The 23,858-nt window shown below is 39.4% G+C and overlaps 1 protein-coding gene across 1 annotated transcript in view; it reads right to left on the bottom strand.

Moving 5' to 3' along the window:
• LOC133636392 (ADP-ribosylation factor GTPase-activating protein 2-like) overlaps window positions 1-23,858 on the bottom strand; it is a 43,679-nt gene that overhangs the window by 9,431 nt on the left and 10,390 nt on the right. The window contains exons 4-10 of the mRNA XM_062030387.1: window positions 23,707-23,838; window positions 22,409-22,489; window positions 16,472-16,577; window positions 16,169-16,225; window positions 8,652-8,704; window positions 8,400-8,536; window positions 8,160-8,291 (exon numbers count right to left, since the gene is read on the bottom strand). Coding sequence (XP_061886371.1) covers window positions 8,160-8,291; window positions 8,400-8,536; window positions 8,652-8,704; window positions 16,169-16,225; window positions 16,472-16,577; window positions 22,409-22,489; window positions 23,707-23,838 — 698 coding nt within the window. The remainder of the gene's footprint in view (window positions 1-8,159; window positions 8,292-8,399; window positions 8,537-8,651; window positions 8,705-16,168; window positions 16,226-16,471; window positions 16,578-22,408; window positions 22,490-23,706; window positions 23,839-23,858) is intronic.

Below are 23,858 nucleotides of genomic sequence, written 5' to 3'. Positions count from 1 at the left end.
GATACCAGTAAGAGACGCCATTGCATTTTGTTAACAGAGATTTACAGCTGCACTTGCCGGCTATGGCTCGTTCTTGAAGTGAACCACACTACCTAATGCTCATGCAACATGAACAGCTGACTAAAACATTATTATTGATTATATTTGTAACTGAGAGTCTTGTAAGTTTTGTTTACACTGACCAATGGCGTGTTCACCTAAACGCGAAGTGAGTGTGGACTGTCGAGTGGTTGTGTTTCAAGAGGGCGTGAAGGTTTTTGGTATTTGCGCACATTCGGCAAACTGGCTCCTCGGTGTCGATAGGCTCATCTTGTTCCAAATGTTTGAACTGAAATATTCCCACATTGGTTTGGTGGCATGTGGTTTTGTGATCATTTTGGCTTTGTTAACTGCTACATGCTAAATAGTTGCACTGTGTGTCAGTGGCCCTGCCTCCCCGCACAAAGTCTAAGACACTTGAGGACTAGAGAAATCACCCCCTTTTTTTTTTATTTCGCTATGCTACAAACGCGCTTAGCTGCTGAAAGCGACAAAAAGCATGAATGCTCTTGAAGTATGATTTAACACTAAAAAACTTACTGACTTTTACCAGATAAAATGAAAATAACAAAAGTCGTACCTCAAACACCAGCTTACAAACTACAGACCTGTTTCTCCACTTCCACAATTTTATAAAATTATTGAAAAACTGTTTAACAACAGATTAGACAAATTCATAAATAAAAATGAAACACTCACAGACAACCAATACGGATACAGAGCCAACATCTCAACATCAATAGCGTTAATCAAAATAACAGAAGAGATAACTAATGCATTAGATAGCAAAAAATTTGCTGCTGCAGTGTTTATGGATTCAACAAAAGCATTTGACACAATTAATCATAGCATTTTAATAAACAAATTAGAAAGGTATGGTCTTGAACTGGGTAAGAAGTTACTTAACCAACAGGAAGCAATACGTGAAGTTAGGCGAACACACTTCTACAGAGCTGAAAATATTTAGTGGTGTACCTCAGGCATCAATACTTGGACCAAAATTGTTCAATCTCTATATAAACAACATTTGTAAAGTTACAAATGACAAAGTTAGTATTATTTGCAGATGATACAACTGCATTTTGTTTAGGAGAGAACACACAAAAGCTAATAAAAACTATAACAGAAGAAATAAACAAATTAAAAAGATGGTTTGACAAAAACAGACTCTTAAAATCTCGGTAAAATAAAACAATGTTATTTTGTAAGAGTAGAAGGGAAAGTCAAACACAAATACAATTAGAGGGAGTAAACATTGAAAGTGTAAAAGAAAACACATTTTTGGGTGTAATAATAGATGATAAAATGAACTGGAAATCTCATGTAAAAAATATACAACATCAAGTAGCAAGAAACACATCAATATGTTCTGGACCAAAAATCACTTCATATTCTTAACTGCTCACTAGTGTTACCATATCTACTACCACTTATTGTGCAGAAATATGGCGAAACAACTACAAACGTGCGCTTCCTTCACTAACAGTGTTACAAAAAAGATCAATTAGAATAATACATAACGTTGGATACAGAGAACATACAAACCCTTTGTTTATTGAATCAAAAATATTCAAATCAACGACTTGGTGCATTTGCAAACAGCTAAAATTATGTACAAAGCAATCTATAACCTGCTACCCAAGAATGTACAACAAATCTTCTCAACAAAAGAGGAGAAATATAACCTTAGAGGAAAATCAAATTTAAAACATTTGTATGCTTGTACAACACTTAAAAGCTTTAGCATATCCGTATGATGGATTAAATTATGGAATGGATTAACCAAAGAAATCAAACAAAGCACCAATATGATTCAGTTTAAGAGACTGTTCAAACTACAGGTGTTCACATAGTACAAAGAACAACAATTATGAACTTCTTGAACCTTTTTTTTTTTAGATAATGATTATTTATGTATTTAATATTTGTTTACTTACTATGGTATATTGATTATTTAATATATATGTATTCACTGTTTTGTTACAGAGAACAAGGAAATGGGATAAAATTGCTGATATGAAAGAGGTACGATTAAATAAACTCTGCTTCTTCCTACTCCTTTTCAGACGTGCTGTAATGAAACAACTGGAAATACAGTCGTAGTCAAAAGTTGTATAAAAGTATACACTTGTGTAAAGAACAATGTCATGGCTGTCTTAAAATTTCCAATCATTTCTACAACTCTTATTTTTTGTGATAGAGTGATTGGAGCACATACTTGTTTGTCACAAAAAACATTCATGAAGTTTGGTTCTTTTATGAATTTATTATGGGTCTACTGAAAATGTGACCAAATCTGCTGGATCAAAAGTATACATACAGCAATGTTAAAGGCCTACTGAAATTATTTTTTAAAATTTAAACGGGGATAGCAGATCCATTCTGTGTCATACTTGATCATTTCGCGATATTGCCATATTTTTGCTGAAAGGATTTAGTAGAGAACATCGACGATAAAGTTCACAACTTTTGGTCGCTGATAAAAAAAAGCCTTGCCTGTACCGGAAGTAGCGTGACGTCACAGGTTGAAAGGCTCCTCACATTTCCCCATTGTTTACACCAGCAGCGAGAGCGATTCGGACCAAGAAAGTGACAATTACCCCATTAATTTGAGCCAGGATGAAAGATTCGTGGCTGAGGAACGTAAGAGTGAAGGACTAGAGTGCAGTGCAGGACGCATCTTTTTTCGCTCTGACCGTAACATAGGTACAAGCTGGCTCATTGGATTCCACGCTCTCTCCTTTTTCTATTGTGGATCACAGATTTGTATTTTAAACCAGCTCGGATACTATATCCTCTTGAAAATGAGAGTCGAGAACGCGAAATGGACATTCACAGTGACTTTTATCTCCACGACAATACATCTGCGAAGCACTTTAGCTACAGAGCTAACGTGATAGCATCGTGCTTAAACGCAGATAGAAACAAAAGAAATAAACCCCTGACTGGAAGGATAGACAGAAGATCAACAATACTATTAAACCATGGACCTGTAACTACACGGTTAATGCTTCCCAGCCTGGCGAAGATTAACAATGCTGTTGCTAACGACGCCATTGAAGCTAACTTAGCAACGGGACCTCACAGAGCTATGCTAAAAACATTAGCTATCCACCTACGCCAGCCAGCCCTCATCTGCTCATCAACACCCGTGCTCACCTGCGTTCCAGCGATCGACGGAGCGACGAAGGACTTCACCCGATCATAGATGCGGTCGGCGGCTAGCGCGTCTGCTATCCAAGTCAAAGTCCTCCTGGTTGTGTTGCTGTAGCCAGCCGCTAATACACCGATCCCACCTAAAGCTTTCTTCTTTGCAGTCTTCATTGTTCATTAAACAAATTGCAAAAGATTCACCAACACAGATGTCCAGAATACTGTGGAATTTTGAGATGAAAATCAAGCTTTTTGTATTGGATACAATGTGTCCGCATACTTCCGTTTCAACGATTGACGTCACGCGCATACGTCATCATACATAGACGTTTTCAACCGGAAGTTTAGCGGGAAATTTAAAATTGCACTTTATAAGTTAACCCGGCCGTATTGGCATGTGTTGCAATGTTAAGATTTCATTATTGATATATAAACTATCAGACGGTAGTAGTGGGTTTCAGTAGGCCTTTAATATTTGGTTACATGTCCCTTGGCAAGTTTCACTGCAAAAAGGCACTATTGGTAGCCATCCACAAGCTTCTTGCAAGCTTCTGGTTGAATTTTTGATCACTCCTCTAGACAAAATTGGTGCAGTTCAGCTAAATTTGTTGGTTTCCTGACATGGACTTGTTTCTTCAGCATTGTCCACATGTTCTCAATGGGGTTTAAGTCAGGACTTTGGGAAGGCCATTCTAAAACCTTAATTGTAGACTGATTTAGCCATTCCTTTACCACTTTTGACGTGTGTTTGGGGTCATTGTCCTGTTGGAACACCCAACTTCGCCCAAGACCCAACCTCCAGGCTGATGATTTTAGGTTGTCCTGAAGAATTTGGAGGTAATCCTACTTTTTCATTGTCCCATTTACTCCCTGTGAAGCACCAGTTCCATTGGCATCCAAACAGGCCCAGTGCATAATACTACCACCACCATGCTTGACGGTAAGAATGATGTTCCTGGGATTAAAGGCTTCACTTTTTCTCCTCCAAACATATTGCTGGGTATTGTGGCCAAACAGCTAAATTTTTGTTTCATTTGACCACAGAACTTTCCTCCAGAAGGTCTTATCTTTGTCCATGTGATCAGCAGCAAACTTTAGACGAGCCTTAAGGTGTCCCTTCTGGAGCAAGGGCTTCCTTCTTGCATGGTAGCCTCTCAGTCCATGGCGATGCAAAACACGCTTGGCTGTGGACACTGATACCTGTGTTCCAGAAGCTTCCAATTCATTGTCGACCTGCTTTTTGGTGGTTCTCAGTTGACTCTTGATCATCCTGACTAATTTTCTCTCAGCAGCAGGTGATAGCTTGCGTTTTCTTCCTGATCGTGGCAGTGACAAAACTGTGCCATGCACTTTATACTTACGAACAATTGTCTGCACAGTTTCTCTTGGGACCTTAAGCTGCTTTGAAATGGCTCCAAGTGACTTTCCTGACTTGTTCCAAGTCAATGATTCGTTTTTTTCAGATCTGTGCTGAGTTCCTTTGACTTTCCCATTGTCGCGTTTATAACCGAGTCTAATGACTGCATCACATGAGCCCTATTTAAATGGGCTCAGAGAAGTCAACAGGTGTCGTCAATCATGATCACTCACATGAAGTTAAGAGGCCATGCCATGAAGCTAATTTGATTTGATTGTAACTTTTCTACATCACCAAAATGTATTATGTATGTTGCTGTATGTAAACTTTTGACCACGACTGTATGTGAAGACTTCTATGGAAATACAAGAACCGAGACTCAGATTTCCCCCGCCCGGACGCGGGTCACCGGGGCCCCCCTCTGGAGCCAGGCCCGGAGTTGGGGCACGACGGCGAGCGCCTGGTGGCCGGGCCTGTCCCCATGGGGCCCGGCCGGGCACAGCCCGAAGAGGCAACGTGGGTCCCCCCTCCAATGGGCTCACCACCCATAGCAGGGGCCATAGAGGTCGGGTGCAATGTGAGCTGGGCGGAAGCCGAAGGCAGGGCACTTGGCGGTCCGATCCTCGGCTACAGAAGCTAGCTCTTGGGACGTGGAACGTCACCTCGCTGGGGGGGAAGGAGCCTGAGCTAGTGCGCGAGGTGGAGAAGTTCCGGCTAGACATAGTCGGACTCACTTCGACGCACAGCAAGGGCTCTGGAACCAGTTCTCTCGAGAGGGGATGGACTCTCTTCCACTCTGGCGTTGCCGGCAGTGAGAGGCGACGGGCTGGGGTGGCAATTCTTGTTGCCCCCCGGCTCAGAACCTGCATGTTGGAGTTCAACCCGGTGGACGAGAGGGTAGCTTCCCTCCGCCTTCGGGTGGGGGGGACGGGTCCTGACTGTTGTTTGCGCTTACGCGCCAAGCAGCAGCTCAGAGTACCCACCCTTTTTGGATTCACTCGAGGGAGTACTTGAGGGTGCTCCCCCGGGTGATTCCCTTGTTCTACTGGGGGACTTCAACGCTCATATTGGCAACGACAGTGAAACCTGGAGAGGCGTGATTGGTAAGAATGGCCGCCCGGATCTGAACCCGAGTGGTGTGTTGTTATTGGACTTTTGTGCCCGTCACGGATTGTCCATAACGAACACCATGTTCAAGCATAAGGGTGTCCATATGTGCACTTGGCACCAGGACACCCTGGGCCGCAGTTCCATGATCGACTTTGTAGTTGTGTCATCGGATTTGCGGCCTCATGTTTTGGACACTCGGGTGAAGAGAGGGGCGGAGCTTTCTACCGATCACCACCTGGTGGTGAGTTGGCTGCGATGGTGGGGGAGGATGCCGGACAGACCGGTAGGAGGCCACGGGGGAGACCCAGGACACGTTGGGAAGACTATGTCTCCCGGCTGGCCTGGGAACGCCTCGGGATCCCCCGGGAAGAGCTAGACGAAGTGGCTGGGGAGAGGGAAGTCTGGGCTTCCCTGCTTAGGCTGCTGCCCCCGCGACCCGACCTCGGATAAGCGGAAGAAGATGGATGGATGGATGGATGTATGTGATGCATTACATTGTATCGTAAGCATGTTCGAAATAAACTGAAACTCAACTGAACTTTATCGCCGGTTAATTGACTTATCGAACATCCAAGCGCAGACTTCCTGCATTTATAATAAGATTGCTGTGTATTATATTCTGACTGTGCCAACAAAATAAGAGTCTCAAAAGAGTAGCTTACATATTTACTCAGAAGAATAGCTTACGTACATATTTACTAATGATCCTAGGAGCTATGTTGTCCGGGGCTTCTCTGCCCCTGGTAGGGTCTCACATAACAAACAGGTCCTAGGTGAGGGACCAAACAAAGAGCAGCTAAAATACTTTTATGAATACACAATACAGAGGACCATGGTTTCCCTTGTCCGGACACGGGTCACCGACGCCATCCTCTGGAGCCAGTTGAGGCTGGATGGTGAGCGTCTGGTAGCCCACGGCCAACATGGGTCCTCCCCCCCAATGGGCTCACCACCCATAGGATGGGGCATAGAAGTAAGGTGCTCTGTGAGCTGGGCGGAAATTGAAGGCAGGGCCCTTGGCGGTCCGATCCTCGGCTACAGAAGCAAGCTCTTAGGACCGGGACCTGGAATGTCACCTCGCTGTTGGTGCGCAAGGGAGAGAAGTTCCGGCTGGATCGAGTCTGTCTCACTTCGACGCACAACAAGGGCCCTGGAACCAGGCCTCCCGGGAGGGGCTGGACTCTCTCAAGCGGAGGGTGACAATACTTGTTGCCCCACAGCTCAGGGCCTGCACGTTGAAGTTTAATCCGGTGGACGAAAGGGTAGCTTCCCCCCGCCTCCGGGTCCTGACCGTTGTTTGTGCTTACGCACCAAACAGCAGTTCAGAGTACCCGCCCTTTTTGGAGTCCCTAGAGGGCGTACTGAGTGCTCCCTCTGGTGATTCCCTTGTTCTACTGGGGGACTTCAACGCTTATGTTGGCAACGACATGAGACCTGGAGAGCCTTGATTGGGAGAAACAGCCGTCCTGATCTGAACCAGAGTGGTGTTTTGTTATTGGACTTTTGTGCTTGTCACAGATTGTTCATAACAAACACCATGTTCAAACATAAGGGTGTCTATATGTGCACTTGGCACCAGGACACTTGGCATTTGCAGAAACAATACCTTAATGCAATTTGAATGTTGCAGTGCAAGTAGACTTTCACTTGCAAATCCTTTATTTCAAAATTGAACTTTTCAGAGTTGAGGATTTTTAAACTGTTTAACGTATGGTGCAAACTCCATTTGTATTTTGCCACACTTTTCAGACATATTTTTACATGTGGATTGGATCGTATCGAATCGTGATTAATCAATTTAGAACCTTATGAATCAAAATCGAATCGCTTTTGAGAAACTCGCCACGACACCCAGCCCTACTTGGGACATAATTATTAAACTACATAATTTAATTAGTCATTCCTATATTTATAGTATATCTATTTTACTGTTAGGATTTGACACATTACCTTCTTCAGTTACACCTGTGTTTCTCAAATAATGGGGCAGGCCCCCCTTGGGGGAGACTGTGAAATGTCACGGGTGCCCTGAGAGTTAAGAGACTTCCAGTATTAGCATCTTTTTTCATTCTTGAACAATACACAAGCCTGCAGCGAGGTGGGAGCACTGCTCGAATTAATTAACAGGCTCAACGAGGTAAAATTATGATATATATTGGTTGCCCTCTGTTGGTTGTGCTAAAACATGCTTGCATACAAGAAATACAGATATCCTTTAGAGTTTTATAATCATTAGACCAGTACTTCTTATATAGTGGGGCGGGCATGATAAGGTGTTGGGGGGAGAAAACGATACACAAGTGGCAGGTAAGTGCTTGTGCTAGCAACTCAGAGTGGTTTGTACAAATAAATAAATACATACAGTAAATATTATATCATACTATATATCGCCCTCCTTAAATTGTATTGTATACAATGACATTTTCCTCTGGAGTTGCACAAGTTTATAAGACCAAACACTGATGTCTGAATGCCAACAATGTGTCTCTTGAGATGTCACCTTCTGTTCCCAAAGCCCATGCCCAGTCTCTCGGCCTGCTCCCTCTTTTTGCCCTCCATGTTCTTCAGTTTTTTTTCCTCAAGCTTCCTGTCGATCTCCAGCTCTTTGTACGCCAAACGCATCGAGGCCACGCTGCAAAAAACAAAAAAATGGGATTCCAATCGGATGGTTTGACAACAGGTTCCAGATTAATTCAGTCATAACAACAAGGATTTCACAGAAGATCATTGAGATACTGACATGGACTCCTCTGCTTGTTTCTTTGCCTGGGCGGCTTGTTCCTCTCGTAGCTTCTCTGCAACTTGGGCTTGTTTCTCCACCTCCGTAAAATTATTACTGCTCACCTTCTGGGCACCAAGGCCTCTCTTTGCACCTAACTGCATTGAAGGAAAATAGCATTCACTGTTTGCATTAAGATATTTAACAGCAATGATAGTAGCGCAGTTAATGGGTGTATTGTTAGTTGGTGAAATATACAAATAAATCACTTACTCCTTTTTTGGCAGTCATTGGCTTCTTCTTCCCAATAATGGATGGCTTAACATCTGTATAAATGAATTGCAACCTGTTAAACTAAAGCTTATTTCTGCTTTGTGGACTATTCATCTACTCTCATAAGAAAAAAAACCTCAACTCACAGCATTACAAACATGTATTTTGACCTTCATCGTCAGTGGCATCCAAATTTATTCCATGACAGTAAACATGGTCAAGGTTTAGCTCAAACACCACTTGCAGCTATGCCTGTCCTTTCATGAATGTGTGAGAATATAAGTAAAGAGACTCAACAAAGACTGTGGCTGACACTGATGGACCGACAAGCTTTTCATCTTTAACATTCTAAGTTGACAGCTATGAGCACTGGAGTGCGTCTTTGGTTCCCATTTGTCTTAGTGTAGCCGCGTATGAAACGCTAGCAGCAAAATAGTCAACATACCAGGATGTGAGCACGTTGACGATGAGTGACACAAACTCACACTCATAAATACTTTTTCATGGCTGACAACATTGATGTGAGGATGTGCGACATGACCTAAAATCTTTATTGCAATATATAAATTGCATCCTTGTAAAATACCGATACATATCAGTCTTTGGCATATAAATAATATAACCATTTCAAAACGGGTTACAAAGGCTCAGCTGATATATGCAGTAACATATTGCGTAATTGTATTATTTTCTCAAAACTCTTATTAATTTACCTGCTAATTTTATGTTTATATCTGGTTACTTTCTGCTGTAACATGGTTCTACCTACACTTCTGTTAAAGTGTACAAAGCACTTTTTCTTGTTATCAATGCTGATACTAGTACTTAGAAATTTCTAAATCATTAAATGATTACTTTATTGATCACAATTATAATCAGACAAAAGCAAAGGATGGTGGTCTAACAATATCAATATATAAATTATTTTCATTATTCTTTTTTATTATACACAATGTTTAAAAGAAAAAAATAAGTCAATAGTCCCCTTAAAGGCCCCCTTTTTCTCTCCTCAGTGCAAGACATGTGAAAGCCTGCAGTAGAGATTGCCAAAATATACATGAAGGACTCCCAGACAATGAGAAATAAAATTCTCTGGTCTGATGAGAACAAGATTTAACTTTTTGGCGTTAATTCTAAGCGACGTGTGGAGAAAACTAGGCACTGCTCATCACCTGCCCAATACAATCCCAACAGTTAAACATGGTGGTGCCAACATTATGCAATGGGGGTGTTTTTCAGATGCAGGGACAGGACGACTTGTTGAGTTGAGTTGAGTTTGAGTTTATTTCGAACATGCAAGCATACAACATGATAAATCACAATTTCCAGTTTCTCTTTTCAACATGTTCGAAAAGGAGTAGGAAGAAGCAGAGCTTATTTAATCCTACCCCTTTTCTTTACATAACAGTTGCAAAACTTTTTGTTCACTTCCTGTTCACAATTTTTTCACAATAAACTCCATAAGTAATCACAATAAAAATAAATAAATAAATAATAGTAAGAATTTAATAATAATAATTGGTGAAGTAAGTCATATTTCATATGATGAGATAAGTAAGATTACTTTAAGAATGAATGAATGGATGGATGAAATAAATTGAGAATGTTTGTCATGGTTCTTCTTCTTTGTACTTTGTAAACACTTTAAGTTTGAAGAGTTTCTTGAAGTGTATCATATTAGTACATTGTTTGATTGCTTTGCTTAATCCATTCCATAATTTAATTCCACATACTGATATACTGAAGGTCTTAAGTGTTGTACGTGCAAACAAATGTTTTAAATTACGTTTTTCTCTAACATTATATTTCTCCTCTTTTTTTGAGAAGAATTGTTGTATATTCTTGGGAAGCAGGTTATAGTTTGCTTTGTGCATAATTTTAGCTGTTTGCAAATTCACTATGTCGTGGAATTTCAGTATTTTTGATTCAATAAATAAAGGGTTTGTATGTTCTCTATATCCAACATTATGTATTATTCTAACTGATCTTTTTTGTAACACCGTTAATGAATGAAGTGTACTTTTGTAATTATTTCCCCATATTTCTACACAGTAGCTCAGATATGGTAACACTAGTGAGCAGTAGAGAATATGAAGGGATTTTTGGTCTAGAACATGTTTTGCTTTATTCATTATTGACGTGTTTCTTGCAACTTTATGTTGTATATTTTTTACGTGAGATTTCCAGTTCAATTTATCATCAATCATTATACCTAGAAATTTGGTTTCATTTACTCTTTCAATTTCTATTCCGTCTATTTGTATTTGTGTTTCACTTTCTCTTCTACTGTTACCAAATATCATTATTTTAGTTTTACTAAGATTCAACGATAGTCTGTTTTTGTCAAACCATCTTTTTAATTTGTTAATTTCTTCTGTTATTATTTGTATTATCTCCTGTGTGTTCTCTCCTGAACAAAACGCTGTTGTATCATCCGCAAATAATACTAACTTTAAATCTTTTGTAACTTTACAAATGTCATTTATATAGAGATTGAATAATTTAGGTCCTAGTATTGATCCCTGAGGTACACCACAGGATATATTTAGCGTTGTAGACGTGTGTTCGCCTAGCTTAACGTATTGTTTCCTGTTCGTTAGATAACTTCTTATCCAGTTTAAGACTAACCCTCTGATGCCATATCGTTCTAGTTTTTTGATTAAAATATTGTGATTAATTGTGTCAAATGCTTTAGTTAGATCCATAAAAACCGCTGCCGCACATTTTTTACTATCTATTGCATTGGTAATTTCTTCTGTAATTTCAATTAAAGCCATTGAAGTTGAAACATTAGCTCTGTATCCATATTGGTTCTCTTCGAGTATTCTATTTTTATTTATGAAACTTTCTAATCTGTTATTGAACAGTTTTTCAATGATTTTAGAAAATTGTGGAAGTAGAGAAACAGGTCTATAATTTGTAAATTGATGTTTGTCTCCAGTCTTATAAATTGGTGCAACTTTAGCTATTTTCATTTTGTTTGGAAATGTACCTGTTTGAAATGATAGGTTACTAATATACATTAATGGTCCTGAGATCTCTTCAATAACCTTTTTTATCGTTTCCATATCAATTCCGTTACAATCAGTTCAAGTCTTAGATTTACATTTTTTTGCGATTGTAACTATTTCCTCCTGTGTCACATTACTGAGGAACGAGTTGGGATTTCGCTCTATGGTATCATTATAGTCCTCAATTGGAACTGGGTCTGGAATCCTTTCTTCCAATTTTGGTCCAATATTTACAAAATAATTATTGAAGCTTTCAACTACTTCCTTTATGTTGTCATTTTTTTTATTTTCATCTAAGAAGTATTGAGGGTAGTCCCTCTTAGTTCCATTTTTAATAATGCTATTGAGGATGCCCCATGTTGCTCTCATATTATTTTTGTTCCTGTCCAATAATTCACTGTAATATTCTTTTCTACATGATCGTAGTATGTCTGTTAACTTGTTTTTATACTTTTTGTACTTAATTTCTGCCTCTATAGTTCTTTGTGCTATAAATTTTCTCTATAGTGTATTCTTCTTCTTACAAGCATTTTTTAATCCTTTTGTCATCCATGGTTGATTATTCTTTCTCTGCTTGTTACTGAGTTGTATCCATGGACAATGTTTGTCATAAAGTATTATGAACTTGTTTAAGAAATGTTCATATGCTTCATCAACCTCTTTTTCATTATACACATTGTCCCAATCTTGCTTTTGTAGCTCAATTTTGAAGGCAGTCATCCTCTTCTCTGTGCATAGTCTTCGAAATGTCCTTTTGTCTTCCATGTTCTTCTTGTAGTTTCCATCATATATTGTAAAAACTGGCAGATGATCACTAACGTTGGTTATAAGTAGACCACTTGTAGTTTAGGATATAGACTGATGCTGTACATTGTATCAATGAAGAGACTTTTGCTTGTTGGGGTTCAATAAGTCAATATTAAAGTCACCACATAAGAACATTATTCTTTGACCATTGTCCATGTAAGTTGCCTTGATCCATTCTTCAAATGTTTCTATACTTGACTTAGGTGATCTATATATACAACTGATGAATATGTTTTTGCTTTTTTCCTGACATGATTTCAATGGTTATACATTCTAAGATATTATCTATAGCAAATTATATGTTTTTTACCACTTTGTAGTTCAGGTTCTTCATCACGTACACAGCTACTCCTCCTCCATTTTTGTTGGTTCTGTTGAGACTATAAAAATGGGACCCATAACCTCCCTGCTTGGCACTCAGCAACAAAGGGTTGGAGTTGGGGGTTAAATCACCAAAATGATTCCCGGGCGCGGCGCCGCTGCTGCCCACTGCTCCCCAAGGGGATGGGACAAATGCAGAGGACAAATTTCACCACATCTAGTGTGTGTGTGACAATCATTGGTACTTTAATCTTTAATGTAGTTTAGCTCATATCCCTCCAGATCAAAATCTATTCCTTTTTGATCATCAATCCATGTTTCTGTGACAGCAATCACTTTGAAGGGTTCGTTGATGTGTTCCAAAAAGTTCTTAATGTTGTTGTAATTTGCATACAAGCTTCTACTATTAAAATGAATAATTGACAATTTGTTATCACATTCAATGTTGCTATTATATTGATCATCTGTATAATAAAAACAACTATTACTGATGTGGGAGAAAAAATGTGTATCTGTAACTATATCATTTTCCAAATCCTGGTTTTTGTGATCTTTGTTGCAGAAATTTTTTAGTTCCATATTTTCTTGTTCAACAATCTTTGATGTTGTTTCAATAATCTCTATAAGTGTAGGTGGATGCAATCCTGAATCTAGGTCCTCTTGTTTAGTCGTCCCTTGGAACATAGTAGTGTCGATGCTGAATTTAGGTGCTTGTTTTCTGTCAGAGTCCATTATCATCGTTGTTGTGGTAGCTGTGTAAACTTTAAAAATTGTCCAGGTCCTTGATGTCATGGACAACAATTACTCTTGCTTCTGGACTTCCATTCAGCTTGATGTAGATTTTACAGTTGGCGCTCCAAGTTCCCTGGATTTTCCCCTGCCTTCTCAAGTCGCGTGCTTTCTTGGCGATTCCAGCATTACGTTTTGTTCCCTTCAGCTTCTTTCCCTGTCTCAGCAATGCCATTTTAGATTTTCTGTTTACGAGTTTCACGAGCACGACTGGAGTGGCGTTGTTGTTTCTTCCGTTCAGTGGGATGCATGTTTCGATGGTATTAATGTCAATTTTAATTTATTTTGATTGCAGAAAGTTGACCACTTGCTGTTCTGCTGAGACCATATCCATTTCATCTGGTTCACCTTCATTATTCACAGCTTTCGCATGGGATCTTGGTTTAATTCGGTGCCCTGTCACAATGATATCATTCATTCGTTTATCCTGATCCATTTCATCTATGATGTTCCTCAGCATGTTGTTGTCTTCTTGAAGGATCTTCATTTGTTTGCTCATTTCAATGGCTTCTTTATTTATGGAGTTGTTCTCTTTTTTCATTTCTTTAATTTCTTCTTTCATTTCTTTCATATCCTCTTTCCATCCATCCATCAATTCTTCCCATTTTTCTATCATTTTTTCTTTAAATTCCTGGAGTATTTTTTGTAGTATCCCTTCTTGAATCCCATCATGTCCTGTGCCCAGCTTCAAATCAGTCTTTCCAGTCAATCCTTTAACTTTTGGCATCGCGGCAGTCACTGACGTCAGCGCCTCTTATGTCTTAAGGGCAGTTACTTCTTTAGCGACTTGCGGCACTTTTAACTTGTTTTTTCAACAATTTCGTACCTTGCGCCGTTCAGAGATCAATTTGAGGTGTCAGCCTGTCAACTTATATCACTCTGCGACGTCGGGATCACTTTAAAACAGCTGTAAACTCGGGATCACTTTAAAACAGCTGTTGTTGTAATTAAAGGAAAGATGAATGCGGCCAAGTACAGAAGTATCCTGGAAAAAAAAAACTTCCAGAGAGCTCAGGATGTCAGACTTGGCCAAAGGTACACCTTCCAACAAGACAATGACCCTAAGCACACAGCTAAAATAACAAAGAAGTGGCTTTGGAACAACTCTGACCATTCTTGACTGCCCAGCCAGAGCCCTGACCCAAACTCAATTGAGTATCTGTAGACACACCTGAAAATGGCTGTCCAACAACGTTCACAATACAACCTGACAAAACTGGAGAGGATCCGCAAGGAAGAATGGCAGCGGATCCCCAAATCCAGGTGTGAAAAAGTTGTTGCATCAGTCCCAAGAAAAGTCTTGGCTGTACTAGTTCAAAAGGATGCTTCTACAACTCAATACTAAGCAAAGGGTCTGAATACTTATGTGATATTTCAGTTTCTCTTATTCATTAGAAATGCAAAAACATTCTACATTTGTGTTTTTTTCTGTCACGATGGGGTGCCGAGTGTACATTAATGAGCAATAAGATTAACTTTTTTGATTTTAGCAAATCACTGTAATGAAAAATCTGTGAAACATTTTCAATCATTTGTCAAAATACGCAGCTGGTCGATACTAAGTGTTCAAGAAGCAGCGAATGGGATTAAGCTACATTTTATGAGATCAAGTGACCATTCTTCCACTACAGAGAGAAGTGGCACAGGCAAAAAAATCATGTCTTTTCTTCTTGTGAATACAATAGCCTTACGTCCACTGGGCGGAATATGGAAAACCCACAATGAGATAATTTTACAGTGCTGCTTAGCAGTGTTCAGGTAAGTCTGTGTTTTAGTGTCCTTCTAGTTCTTGGTGCTGTGTTTCCTAAACATTTTGTGTGGGATTTGACACCAACTGTTTGCCTTCAGTCATTAACACATGACAACGCAAATGGTCTACCAGGGGATAAGAAAACACAGGAGTGATCAGCGTTGCCAACTAAGCAATATTGTTGCTGTAACCAGCGAGTAATCAGACCCTTTTAGATACTCTTTTACAAAAAAGTGACAAGTTATAAATTTAGTGAAGAGACCAGGTATGTAACAATGAAAATTTCATATCACAGTTAGTCATCAAAATTATCCCGGTATTGTTGAATATGCACACAAAGTTTTGATATACACTTATAACCAATGTTTATAAAAACAAAAAATACAATCAACAGTTACTCAATATACTTTCGTAAAATAACAAATATGTTGTGTATTAATATTGTTCTGGCAACTTCAGAACAATATTAATTTTATCTGAGTTTTGAAATATGTTTCTTCTTCCGTTTTATTTTTTTTTTAATCATTGTTTTTTTTTTTAAATTATAAACAAAAAAATGTGTTGGGAGTGTCATGTCCGGTTTATGTGACATATAAGAAGAGCACAGAAGAACATAGAAGAGCGCCCGGACAGACTGAAATGTGATTAAACTATCACTGCAATGTTACTACACTGACTGACTGAGTGTAAATTGAAATTGTTTGCGTACCTTTACAAGCTATGAAAAAGGGTGTGTTCTTGTCTGTGTTGGCAACAGAAAATGTGCAGGCATCAAAGATGACTAGCTTTGACTTTACGACTAGAATAAGCGTGAGCAAGATCAGAACCAATGGGCTTACCCATGGAGGCTTTGGGTGACGTGCTCAGACCATAGATGCTGGGTCCTTCTTCTTGTTCTGGTTTGGAACAAGGTTTGAAAACAAGGAAGATTGAAACATTGAAAGCCAAAGCAAGTACAAACATTTCTGGAAGCAGATTATTGAATGTTGAAACTAATACAGTAGTCATTTTAACAAATATAAATTTAGAATGTATAAAATATGAATGAATGAATGTATAAAGTATGCAACCGTTGTCTAAACTACTGTATTTACAAACTGATATTGTGTAATGATTTGAACAGAGTAGTGAGTTCAACTAACGGTTGTCTTCTTGGGTTTTCGCCATGGCGTCCCTCAGCTGTGCGGTGACAGTGGTTCCATTCTGCTCTGGCTCTGATTCTGGTGCCATGCTCCAGTCATTGGCAGACTGAAAACACAAATGTGCACATATTATCCCCTAAAGCCTGAACAATTACAATGAGAACAAGTCCTTTTGAAATAAATAACTGTAACTCACCACTCCATGATCACACAATTTTTTTTTTGAGTTTGTTGCATTTTTATTTGTGATTCATTTAAAATACAACTGATCAAGTCAACTTTAATTTACTTTTTTAGATAACCCATAATATTTTCCTGCTTAGAAGTATTGAGATTGCGATTATCTGAAGACTTTTTATGCGCATTCACACACACATAACACAACATACAGTCTTCTCTTGCTACATCGCGTTTCAAAGTTTGGCGGTTAACTATCACCGATTTATTTTAATTAAAGCATCGCCTACATATTTTTGGCCTAAATTGTACATTTTCAGTCAACCTTGCTCAATATACACCAAAGGTCAGGATCATTTTTTGCATTTTTTGGTGGCCACGGATGAAGCGCTGGCTGTCCAAAGTCGGGACCCGGGGGGGAACGCTCGTCTGTGCATCGATTGGGGACGTCTCTGCGCTGCTGACCTGTCTCCGCTCGGGATGGTCTCCTGCTGGCCCCACTATGGACTGGACTCTCACTATTATGTTAGATCCACCATGGACTCGACGTCCATTGCACCGGTCGCACAGGGGGGGTCCCCACATCTGCGGTCCCCTCCAAGGTTTCTCATTGTCCCATTGTGTTGACTTTTTCCTTGCCCTGATGTGGGATCTGAGCCGAGGATGTCCTTGTGGCTTGTGCAGCCCTTTGAGACACTCATGATTTAGGGCTATATAAGTAAACATTGATTGATTGATCATTGATTGATTGAAGAGAGCCATGAAACAAATATTTTAAAATGTATTTCCATGAGCGCCAAATGATAATTTTTGGAAATCCAAATATTTTCAAATTAATTTCAGTGACAGCCATGATATTTTTTTTTAACATCAAATACAACTAAATGTGTGCATTATTTAAGACAAACAATTTTAGAGTATAAAAATTCTAAAATCATTCTTCATAACTGCTACATTGTATACTGAAGCAAACCAATAATACATCGGATATGTCTTAGTTATTTTTAATGCGATGCATATCGAAGTGCCTCCTCACATTTGACCATTTCATTAAGAAACTGTTGTCATTTCATATTTGACACACCGCAGAACCTGCTCTCCATGAAGGCAAATTCCTCTGTCCATTCACCCTGAAATCTACACTACTTGACATCTTTTTTCTTTTCACCATCTTCTTTTCGAAAGGGATTTATCCCCATAAACCAGGGGTCTCCAAACTTTGACGAGGGGGCCGCATTGGGTTTAAATAATTTGACGCACTTTTGGCAGCAATTAGAGCCTCTTTTTGAATACGATGCCACAAGCTTGGCCCACCTATCTTTGTGCAGTTTCGCCCATTCCTGTTTGCAGCACCTCTTTAGCTCCATCAGATTAGATGGGAAGTGTTGGTTTTCATTCAGGATGTCTCTGTATACTGCTGCATTTTCCCTCTATCCTGATTAGTCTCCCAGTTCCTGCCGCCAAAAAACAGCATCATGCTGCCACCACCATGCTTCACTGTGAGGATGGTATTGGCCTTGTGATGAGCACTGCCTGGTTTATGCAGGCATGCATGCATACATGCACATACATACATATATATACAGTGGGGCAAAAAAGTATTACCGGTAAGTCAGTCACCAATTGTGCAAGTTCTCCCACTTAAAAAGATGAGAGAGGCCATCATAGGTATACCTCAACTATGAGAGACAAAATGAGAAAAAAAATCCAGAAAATCACATGGTCTGATTTTTAAAGAATTTATTTGCAAATTATGGTGGAAAATAAGTCAATAACAAAAGTTAATCTCAATACTTTGTTATATACCCTTTATTGGCAATGACAGAGGTCAAACATTTTCACACACTGTTGCCGGTATTTCGGCCCATTCCTCCATGCGGATCTCCTCAAGAGCAGTGATGTTTTGGGGCTGTCGCTGGGCAACACAGACTTTCAACTCCTTCCAAAGATTTTCTATGGGGCTGAGATCTGGAGACTGGCTTCGGCCAATCCAGGACCTTGAAATGTTTCTTACGAAGCCATTCCTTCGTTGTCTAGGTGGTACGTTTGGGATCACTGTCATGCTGAAAAACCCAGTCACATTTCATCTTTAATGCCCTTGCTGATAGGAGGTTTTCTCTCAAAATCTCACGATTTCATGCCCCATTCATTCTTTCCTTTACACGGATCAGTCGTCCTGGTCCCTTTGCAGAAAAACAGCCCCAAAACATGATGTTTCCACCTCTATGCTTCACCGTTTGGTATGGTGTTCTTTGTATGCAACTCAGCATTCCTTCTCCTCCAAACACAAGTTGAGTTTTTACCAAAAGGTTATATTTTGGTTTCATCTGACCATATGGCATTCTCCCAATACTCTTCTGGATCATCCGAATGCTTTCTGGCAAACTTCAGACGGACCTGGACATGTACTGGCTAAAGCGGGGGGACATGTCTGGCACTGCAGGATTTGAGTCCCTGGCGGTGTAGCGTGTTACGGATGATAGCCTTTGTTACTTTGGTCCCAGCTCTCTGCAGGTCATTCACTAGGTCCCTCGTGTGATTCTGGGATTTTTGCTCACCGTTTTTGTGATCATTTTGACCCCACGGGGTGGGATCTTGCCTGGAGCCCCAGATCGAAGGAGATTATCTTGTATGTCTTCCATTTTCTAATAATTGCTCCCACAGTTGATTTCTTCACACCAAGCTGCTTACCTATTGCAGATTCAGTCTTCCCAGCCAGATGCAGGTCTACAATTTTGTTTCTGGTGTCCTTTGAAATCTCTTTGGTCTTGGCCATAGTGGTTTGGAGTGTGACTGTTTGAGGTTATGGACAGGTGTCTTTTATACTGATAACGAGGCCAATTAATACAGGTAATGAGTAGAGGACAGAGGAGCCGCTTAAAGAAGAAGTTACAGGTCTGTGAAAGCCAGGATACTTGCTTGTTTGTAGGTGACCAAATACTTAATTTACAGAGGAATTTACTACTTAATTAATAAAAAAATTCTACAATGTGATTTCCTGGATTACTCCCCCCCCCCCCCTTCTGTCTCACATAGTTGAAGTTTACCTATAATGAACATTACAGGCCTCTCTCATCTTTTTAGGTGGGAGAAATTGCACAATTGGTGGCTGACTAAATACTTTTTTGCCCCACTGTATATGTAATGTCATTATATAGAGGATGCAAATAATTTTGATATCTACTGTAAATCAATACAGTAACTTAAATCATAGACAATATTGTAAGGCAAAACCTGTTTATTATTTATTCCAACTCTGTCTGCGGTCTCATTAGAGTGCCTGCGTCCTTGTGCAGATCAAGTTTACACAGCTATTTTTTACACGTATTTGGTAATCACAATGAAATTGAAGAGAGAGGTTTACTGTACTGTAAAAATACAGTACAACCTGCTATACAGCCCAATTCTCGTGGGGTAATCACCAATACTGATTATGGATGTGCTTGCGCGCGCACACGCACACGCACGCATGTGCACACGTGCAAGCATACACAAATACAAACAACGCTTTTTTCACCACAAAGCGGAGCGTTGATTATGACGAATGTAGGATTTACAATGTTATCAGGAAATAAAATATTAGAGAAACTTCAGTTTGCATTAATTGAAACAAGCTAGTGCTAACAGCCAACACATTTTTTAAATTGTTACTAAACCCCATCCCACTCCACATCTAATACTGATGACTCTATACTATGAAGTATAAACGATAAAACATTGTATATTGAAAGTATGTGAAAGTTTGACTCCTATCTTCTATCTATCGTGATAAATGGCCGAAACGCCCAATGACGTCGGGGAACACAACTGAAGATGTGTTGTACTGGTGGCACCACGTGATTAGTGCCAAACTCCACCCCACCCAAGAGGACATCTCCAACCCCATTTAATTGTTGTGCTGAATATTTAGGGATCTTTAACAACTAGTCCTATTAAGAATCCTTGTTTACTTCCGGGACCACCTCTTTATAGTTTTGTAATTAATCAGAAATATCAAACGACTAAAATGCGACACAGAGAGAGTGTGTTTTTTCATATTACCATTCATGATTTGTAGTGGATTTAAATAAATGTAATGTTGAATTGTGTATGGTGCTTAGACATTTAAATAATATCCATATAGTTCGGTGGACAGGTTGTGTGCCACTAGTGTAAACTTTCTATGTTGGTTATGGTTTATTTGCATTTTGAGCGGGAAAGATTGTTAAAAAGATATGCTATGAAGATATGCTAAGCTTAGGAAACTGTAAAATAACACTCATAGACGTTGACTACCAGTACGAACATCGTCCACAAGATGACTGCATGTTTACAATGACAGAACTGTAATGTTATTAAAATGTACATCCTGGTATTCCAGGGGCCAGACGTCAAATTTGACTTGGAAAGTCCTGTGGGTCAGACTGACGACACTGGCGGGCCGCATTTGGCCCGCAGGTCGTAGTTTGGAGACCCTGATATACTACGAAACTGATTATTTGATTGAAAGGCGGGTCGTTTACTGCTTGACCTCAAATGGGGCTGTGATTGGCTCAAGCCTTGCAGGAAAATCGAGTCAAATCCTGGCCTGAACTTAACAGTATTTCCGAATGTAAGGATGAAATAAAATACATGACATTGTTTTAGGGTTCTAAGATTTTATCTGCGAGCCATATGCAGTAAACAAAAGAGCTACATCTAGTTCCTGTGCCATAAGTTGCCTATGCCTGCTACAAACCGACATTATACTGATAAGTTATTTTTGGCAGATCCTACAAGAAACGAGAACAAACTTACACCGGCAGTGCAGGCGCTTATATGCACCTATGAAGAGACACGTTAGTATGCTACATTAGCTTAAAATGGCAGCAGGACAAAGCAGAGAACTGTTACCACCCAAAAAGCAGGGGCAGTGTGGGAACATTTCAGATACTTAAAAAAGGACCAGCGAGTCACTGAAGACAATGGCCCAACCATTTGCAAAACTGCCCAAAAGATAGTTGCTAATACGTTAAATATGGTGGAGCATTTGCAAGATCCCCACCCTGCTTTCCACGTATAAGTAAGGAATAATAACCAAGTTAATTAAGTTAGTGTTTTGATCATATCTATTTAAAAACTTCGGAAGTCTTTCGGTGTCATACATCAGATATATATAATAATAACTTCAATATAGAGGCAACTTGTTTTTCCACTCTACTGGTACTTTAACATCAGAGATTGCTTCTGATTCTGTGTTGAATAAACTGTAGGCATTGCAAGTTAATATAGCAAAAGTAGAACAACATCAGGATGTTTACGGAGCAGATGTGACTTTTTGTTTTTAGTTTCCAATGTTATTTGATTACTGTTATTGCCGACAGTGATAAACAACATCAAAATGTCTACGATATGTCAATGTGATCGTATATTTTATTTGTTGTCTTATAAATAAATGCATAATAATAGTGATAATTGTAAAACCACGGTTATTACTCAAGACTATAATCCTATGGTTAATATCTATAATCGTTGCATCCCTACATGGTTGTGTCTACAATTTTCCTCTGCTCAGCTCCAGACTGTATATTTGGTAACAATTTAAAATGTATTTAACATGGATGTCTCAATTAAAAAAACTGTGTTGATCTATACCTGAAATCAGCTGCAGTAATACTACTTTTGTTGTTAGTTTGGCTATGAGCAGCCAAAATTGGACTTTATGCATCATTTGCTAAGCTACCTCAAAAACTATGCTTGTATTATATTCATCATTTATCATGCAGAATTTAACCCAATTACCTGTGTGTGTTCTGCAAAAAAGTCGGTCTCTTTCTTTTCAGGTCCTGCTGGAGTGCTTCCCCCCGAAGAGTCGATTGATAGCTACAAAAGGAAAGATGTTCGTATTTCTGTTTTTTTGGATTAGAGTGAGCACAGCATAGAAATATATATAGACGACTAAATACGTAACAATTGTAGCTGCTTGCTAAGTAATAAAATAAATGAACGTCCTGATTTAATGTTCTTGCCTTCTACCCACATAATGCCCAGACACTTTAAACTTGCAGCTCAAAGATGTGTGTCATAAACCTACACATTCATAAATTTGGCTGAGAGTGTTACCAGCCATACTATCTGGACATTATACTCTCTTTTAACTTATTCATCTATTTGATTATTTCTTCCTTTTAGCTAGTTACTCTGTGCTGTAATCCGGTCCCAGTTAGACTTCTGTTAAAGTGTACAAAGCATTTATTATTGTGTCACTACTTCACATTCCAGCTAGCTTAGCGCCATGGCTAGCATAGGATATCCTTCTCCATGTGTTGATTGATTGATTGACTACCAAAGATTGACTACTAAATGGTAACACCCGAATAAGTTTTTTAACTTGTTAATCAATTCATGGTATAAATATATACTATCAGCATAATACAGTCATCACACAAGTTAATCATCAGAGTATATACATTGAATTATTTACATTATTTACAATCCGGGGAGTGGGATGTGGAGGGGGTTAGGTTTGGTTGATGTCCGCATTAGTTCTGCATTTTAGAACCCATCCATCCATTTTCTACCGCTTGTCCCTTTTGAGGTCGCGGGGGGTGCTGGAGCCTACCTCAGCTGCATTCGGGCGGTAGGCGGGGTACACCCTGGACAAGTCGCCACCTCATCACAGGGCCAAAAAAGATAGACAACATTCATACTCACATTCACACACTAGGGCCAATTTAGTGTTGCCAATCAACCAATCCCCAGGTGCATGTCTTTGGAGGTGGGAGGAAGCTGGAGCACCCGTTTCTATTAATTTAACATACATAAATAATCGATATTTGTACATAATTTCGAATTGCCCACATTCCAATTGTGATGCATCGATGCTAGTACACACCCTGTGGACTCTGAACATGACCTGGTAATGTTGCTGACACACTAAAAATCACTTGATCTATCCATTTATCTCTTTAACCTTTGATACAGGAAAGAGTTTTAATGATGGCTTTGACATACAAAATAGGACAGATGTTCTGACTATAGTAGACGTGTTGGTAAAATAATAAAGCCTTTATAATTGTTTGTGCTAGACTGATACTCACATCTGTTCCATACTTTGACAATGCAGCATTCGCTAGCTGACGAATCTTCTCTCGGTACATTTGGGCAGCACGACTATTATACTTGGCATTGGTGTCATTAGTGGAGCAGCCATGTTGGCGGAAGAATGCAGTCTTCAAACAGAAAGACAAGG

The sequence above is a fragment of the Entelurus aequoreus genome, linkage group LG02 (genome assembly GCF_033978785.1).
Source record: "Entelurus aequoreus isolate RoL-2023_Sb linkage group LG02, RoL_Eaeq_v1.1, whole genome shotgun sequence".
NCBI lineage: Eukaryota > Metazoa > Chordata > Actinopteri > Syngnathiformes > Syngnathidae > Entelurus > Entelurus aequoreus.
Note: the sequence above shows the minus strand (reverse complement) of the source record. Positions and strands in the feature narration are given on the sequence as shown.